Source organism: Priapulus caudatus, unplaced genomic scaffold (assembly GCF_000485595.1).
Source record: "Priapulus caudatus unplaced genomic scaffold, Priapulus_caudatus-5.0.1 Scaffold1817, whole genome shotgun sequence".
NCBI lineage: Eukaryota > Metazoa > Priapulida > Priapulimorpha > Priapulimorphida > Priapulidae > Priapulus > Priapulus caudatus.
Window position 1 is genome coordinate 46,125 of NW_014578878.1, and position 6,210 is coordinate 52,334.

The 6,210-nt window shown below is 49.7% G+C and overlaps 1 protein-coding gene across 1 annotated transcript in view; it reads right to left on the reverse strand.

Annotated features, from left to right (window-relative positions):
* The window catches only part of LOC106817661 (cadherin-related family member 2-like), an 8,893-nt gene extending 2,783 nt beyond the window's left edge, over positions 1 to 6,110 (reverse strand). Inside the window, exons 1-4 of the mRNA XM_014822348.1 lie at positions 6,042 to 6,110; positions 4,992 to 5,143; positions 930 to 995; positions 327 to 416 (exon numbers count right to left, since the gene is read on the reverse strand). Of these exons, the coding sequence (XP_014677834.1) occupies positions 327 to 416; positions 930 to 995; positions 4,992 to 5,143; positions 6,042 to 6,048 (315 nt within the window). The 5' untranslated portion in view covers positions 6,049 to 6,110. The remainder of the gene's footprint in view (positions 1 to 326; positions 417 to 929; positions 996 to 4,991; positions 5,144 to 6,041) is intronic.
* Positions 6,111 to 6,210: the final 100 nt, after the last annotated feature.

The window sequence follows — 6,210 nt, forward strand, 5'->3', positions numbered from 1 at the left end:
TCCTCTCTATGACACATCTGTAGGTAACAATACCTTCCTCTCTATGACACACCTGTAGGTAACATTACCTTCCTCTCTATGACACATCTGTAGGTAACAATACCTTCCTCTCTATGACACACCTGTAGGTAACATTACCTTCCTCTCTATGACACATCTGTAGGTAACAATACCTTCCTCTCTATGACACACCTGTAGGTAACATTACCTTCCTCTCTATGACACATCTGTAGGTAACAATACCTTCCTCTCTATGACACACCTGTAGGTAACATTACTTTCCTGAGTGTAGTGTAGTGACCCGAGAAAAAGAAGAAGGTGTTTACCTCGTTTATCTCTACGTGGTAGGGCAGGTTGACGAAACGTGGGGCGTTGTCGTTCCTATCCGTCACCGTCACCGTGACCACGATGGTGCGCTGTCAACGCAACAATAGGCAACAAGATGCAACAAGATGCAACAAGATACAACAAGATGCAACAAGATCAAGAGTACATGATAGAGATCTCTATTATGTACTCTTGAACAAGATACAACAAGATGCAACATGATGCAATAATATGCAAAATTACTCACTAAGATGTAAACAAGTCGCAGCCGGATACAAATATATGTAACAATACACAACAAGATGCAACAAAATGCAACAAGATGCAACAAGATAGATGCAACAAGATGCAACAAAATGCAACAAGATGCAACAAGATGCAACAAGATACAACAAGATGCAACATGATGCAATAATATGCAAAAATACACAATAAGATGTAAACAAGTCGCAACCGGATACAAAAATATGTAACAATACACAACAAGATGCAACAAGATGCAACAAGATGCAACAAGATGCAACCCCCCTCCTTATAGGCATAACCCTAACCCTATCCATATCATTAACGCTACAGATATAGAGAGATATAGATATATATACCTGTCTGTTGGTGTGAATGTCACGACATAGCACCTGTACATCTAAGGTGTTGAGCCCCGCTGGAACCTGAAAACACGATCATTAATCCATTAATTAATCAGAATAATCATTAATTATTAACTTATTGACGCAATAATTCATTCTACAACAACGCTTATCGTCACGCATCTTATCTATACGTCCGCGTATTTATTGATCGTTCTATCACGCGTTGATGAAGACATATAGATACAGTTTATAGATCCTCTCTATACCTAAGTCTGTACGTTTCCGCCCATATTTAGACTGTTGTTAGGTGCTCGGCTGTGCATATGCCCGTCTCTTTACGTATGTGTGTATCAATGTAGTGCGTATAGCTACATCACAAGCAAGATATATTGTAGATAGAGACATAGTATCTGTATTGTCATTTGGCCCTCCATCACTTATTTATTTGTTGCTTTTTTTATGTTATACCTTTCTGCTAAATGTTATTTGTATAAGTGTAAATAAAGTGATTGAATATGAATACGAATAAGAGTATGATACCCGTAGATACCGGCGAAAAAATATACCCGACAATTTAATCAATACCGGCTATCATATCTGCGCATGTAGGAAATTATTAACGGTGTAATAGCAACTGAATTTATACGCGCGGTGGAAGAAAATTTTCTCTGTGATTTCAACATGCACGCAATATTTTAGTAGGACAATTCACCTTGTTTGCCCACCTGTATCGGGTCTGCATATACACACATACACACTCATCCTAGCATAATAGCTTCAACCACGTGAAAGTTTTTCGGCTGCAGCTTTTCTCCGGTAACAACAATATCTCGCCAGCGAACCTTATCGGCTGCAGTCAAGGAACGCGGAAACCTCCCCCCCCCTCTCCCTCTCGCGCACCTACCCCCTCCCCCGCATCTTAGCAGAACGATGGTACCTCCCTCGGGATAATGACCTCACTGCGGTGGAGTCGACAGGTCGGGAGGTGAGTGTGTGGGGGGGGGGGCTGCGTCTGCTGTGGAGCGATTTACGCGCGGTTTTCATCCGGTAGCTAAATGTGTGTAAGCAGCTATAGTAAGCAAGCAAGCATCGCCGTGTAAACCTGTTTGGTGCGCGAGCGTCGGCAGGCAGACGGTGTAGCTCACACACATGCGCGCACGCACGCACGCACGCACGCACGCACGCACGCACACACGCACGCGCGCGCGCCCGCACGCACGCGCACACACACACACACGCACACACACGCAAACACACACATGCGTGCGCCCACACGCAAACACACACTTGCACGCACGCGCGCGCACATACACACACACACATACACACATACAAACACACACACACACACACACACACACACACACACACACACACACACACACACACTGGTTCTTTGTCGGTCCATCTGTCTTTGCTGTATATTGTTCGGAGGAAAACGCGTGCCAGCACTTCCTCGTTGTAAGTTGCTCTATGTGCGTGCGTGTGTGTGTGTGTGTGTCGGTGTGGTGTGCGTGCTCCGTGGCGTCGCGTGCGTGGTGGTGCGTGGCGTGCGTGCGGTCGCGTGCGTGCGGGCCGTGGCGTGCGTGCGTGCGTTGTGGTGTTGGTGTGTGGTGTGTGTTTGCATGCTGTGAGTGTGTGTGGTTGCGTCGTGCGTGCGTGCGGGGCGGGTGCGTGCGTGAGTGCGTGCGTGTGTGTGTGTGTGTGGTGGTTGTGTTGGTGTGGTGTGGTGTGTGTAGTGGTGTGTGGTGGTGTGTGTGTGTGTGTGTGTGTGTGTTGCAATGTAGTGTGTGTGTGGGTGCGTGCGTGGTGCGTGGCGTCCGTGCCGTGCCGTGGTGCGTGGCGTGCGTGCGATGCGTGTAGTGGTGTGGTGGTGCATCGTTGTGTATTGTGGTGCGCTGCGTGCGGTGCGTGCTCGTGCGTGCGGTTGCGGTGCGTCGCGTGGTGAGTGGCGTGGCGCGCGCGCAGCCGCCGCTGTGTGGGTGTGGTGTGCTCGTGGCGGGGGAAGGTACGGCCGACCGAGCTCATGAACAATCGGTCGAATTTCGTAGAATGCTAAGGCTCAATAGTCCGAGCATATCACAGTATTTTAGATGCGTTAATTTATGGCAAATGATCACTCACAATGGCGGAAACTCGCATACACGAGCTTCCACACACAATACTGTAACAGAAACTCTGATAACGAAATATGGAACAACAAGCTTTAGACCACCGATGATGGAGTAAATTAATCCTTGACGGAAGACGGCGCAAATTTGATGTGCCAATTCGTGCGTGCGTGCGTGCGTGTGGGTGTGTTGATTATGGTGCAGGGGTGTATTGTGAGGTGTGTGTGTGGGGTGTGGTCGGTGTGCGTGGGCGTGGGCATGCGCTGCGTGCATGCGTGAGTGCCGTGCGTGCGTGTGTTGTGCGTGCGCTGTGCTTGGTGCCGATGAATGCCGTGTATATGCCGTTTCGTGGGTGCGGCAGACATGCCATGCGTCGTCGTGTGTCCTTCGCGCGCATGCGTGTGATAATCAGGCGTTGGCCAGACATATATTTCACTATAGTTATAGTTGTAGAGAGTCGGTGACATAATCTGGCCGTAGTCTATAGATTATCCTTGCACGGGTAATAACTACTAGTTGATATTGATGGTTTAAATTCATGGTGAAGCAGTGTAATTTGTTCAAGTATTGGTGCTTGCTGAATCGATTTTTTCTGTAGATTCCTGCGCCAAATGGGGTCATGGCAGGGGGGTGTTTATCACGCGTGCGGAAGTGTGCTGAGGGTTAGAGAGAGCCGGGGTGGGTAGACGGGAGAAGGGGAGTGGCCTAGGAGCGTAGCGAAGGGCGAGAGAGAAGAAGCGAAGAAGAAAGAGAGCAGAGAAGAGAGAGGGAGAGAGAGGGAGAGACGAGAGAGAGAGAGAGGGTGGGTAAGAGGCAGAAAAGGGAAGTGGATAGGGAGAGAGCGAAGGGGGGAGAGAGAGAGGTGGGGTATAGAGGGAGAAAAGGGAAGCAGATAGGAAGATAGCGGGGGTAAAGGAAGAGAAGGAAGGAGGTAGAGAAAGATGGAAGTGGAAAGGGAGAGAGCGAAGGGTAGAGAGAGGGGGTGGGTAGAAGGAGAGAAGGAAGGAGATAGCGAGAGAGCGAAGGGGGTTGGGAGAGAGGAAAGGGGATATGGAGAGGGGGAAGTGGATAGGGAGAGAGCGAAGAGGAGAGAGCGTAGGGGAAAGGGAGAGAGGGAAGGGGATATGAAGAGAGCGAAGGGGAAATGAAGAGAGCGAAGAGGGAAGGGAGAGAGCGAAGGGGAAATGGAGAGAGCGAAGGGAATATGGAGGAAGCAAAGGGGAAAGGAAGAGAGCGAAGAGGAAAGGGAGAGAGCGAAGGGGAAAGGGAGAGAGGGAAGGGGAAAGGATGAGAGGGAAGGGGAAAGGGAGAGGGAAGTGGAAAGGGAGAGAGGGAAGGGGAAAGGGAGAGAGCGAAGGGGAAAGGGAGAGAGGGAAGAAGAAAGGGAGAGAGGAAAGGGGATATGGAGAGAGGAAAGGGGAAAGGGAGAGAGGAAAGTCGATATGAAGAGAGCGAAGGGGAAAGGGAGAGAGGGAAGGGGAAATGGAGAGAGGGAAGGGGAAAGGGAGAGAGGAAAGGGGAAAGGGAGAGAAGGAAGCGGATAGGGAGAGAGCGAAGGGGAAAGGGAGAGAGGGACGGGGAAAGGAAGAGAGGGAAGGGGAAAGGGAGAGAGGGAAGGCGATATGGAGAAAGGAAAGGGGAAAGGGAGAAAGGGAAGTCGATATGAAGAGAGCGAAGGGGAAAGGGAGATAGGAAAGGGGAAAGGGAGAGAGGAAAGGGGAAAGGGAGAGAAGGAAGGGGAAAGGGAGAGAGGGAAGGGGAAAGGGAGAGAGGGAAGGGGAAAGGGAGAGAGGGAAGGGGAAAGGGAGAGAGGGAAGGGGAAAGGGAGAGAGCGAAGGGGAAAGAGAGAGAGCGAAGGGGATAGGGAGAGAGGGAGAGAACTGAGGATTATCCCGAGAGAGGGAGGAGGGCATACACGAGTATTATAGATTATAGTATTATAGAGTATTATAGATGGACTCACGCTCTCGCGGTCGAGCGGTCGCACGAGTGTCAGCGTCTTGCCGTTCAGCTGGAAGTAAGCGTTGTCGGCAGTCTGGGCGAGGCTGAGCTGGATCTCCGTATCCACAGTGCCGTGAATAAGCAGCTGCTGCGACTGTGGCGCCACCGCATCGTCTGCACGCGAGCACGACACGTAACAATGACGTCACAACAAAGCAGCAATTAGCAACGCGCTGCTGATTAATTAATGACAAAGGTGACATTTCCGCCGACGCACGTCCGTGTGCGGCCGCAGATCTCTGGGGGAGCTCCCATTGACAGGAACACCGTTAACTTTAGGATAATGGTATAGCCTGGTGGGCGGCCCGTCCGGAGCGAAGAGAAGGGTTAACTACAACACTAACTCTCTCACGCATATTCGATTAACTTGGTTTCACTCGTTTTACTTTTCCGATCATGACGCTCCCCAGTGAAGGCCACACACACAGGTGTTTATAGTCGTTTAGCCAGGTTAAGTATCGGGTGAATCTCCCCTGCACGGCTACAGATAGAATGCCTTCGTATAGCGGGTATACTGAACAATCCGGCACTTTATAAATTAGCTTCAAACACAGCTACGATGAAACACGACTATGTGGTTACTGATTCTCCTATACAGCTACGAACGGATAGATAGATGAATATGTTTACAGTCAACGTACAACTACACGCATAAACACACACACAAATACACACAAACACACACACACACACACACATCACAAACGCACCACCCGCACGCACCGCACGCACAGTCACGGCACGCACGCACCGCTATCACGCACGCACGCACTGCACGCACACTCATACTACACACACAACACACACGCGCGCGCGCGCGCACACACACACACAACAAACATCTCACACACACACACACCATCTATCTATGCACGCACCCACACACACACGCGCACACGCGCACGCACGCACACGTACAGCTATAGCTATACTTATCCTTACAGCTATAAAGTTTGTAGAAGCAGCCATGAGAGCTGCTGTAATACACGTGTATATAATTATACATACTGACCAGTCATGTCAGACGTCTCTATGAAGGCCAGTTGTAGACTGGTGGCGAACGGGTCCTGGGGCCGTGGCGAACACACTATGCGCACCCGAGCAGTAGAGGAGAGAGAAAGAGAGAGAGAGATAATTAGTATATATATATATATATATATATATATATATATATATATATA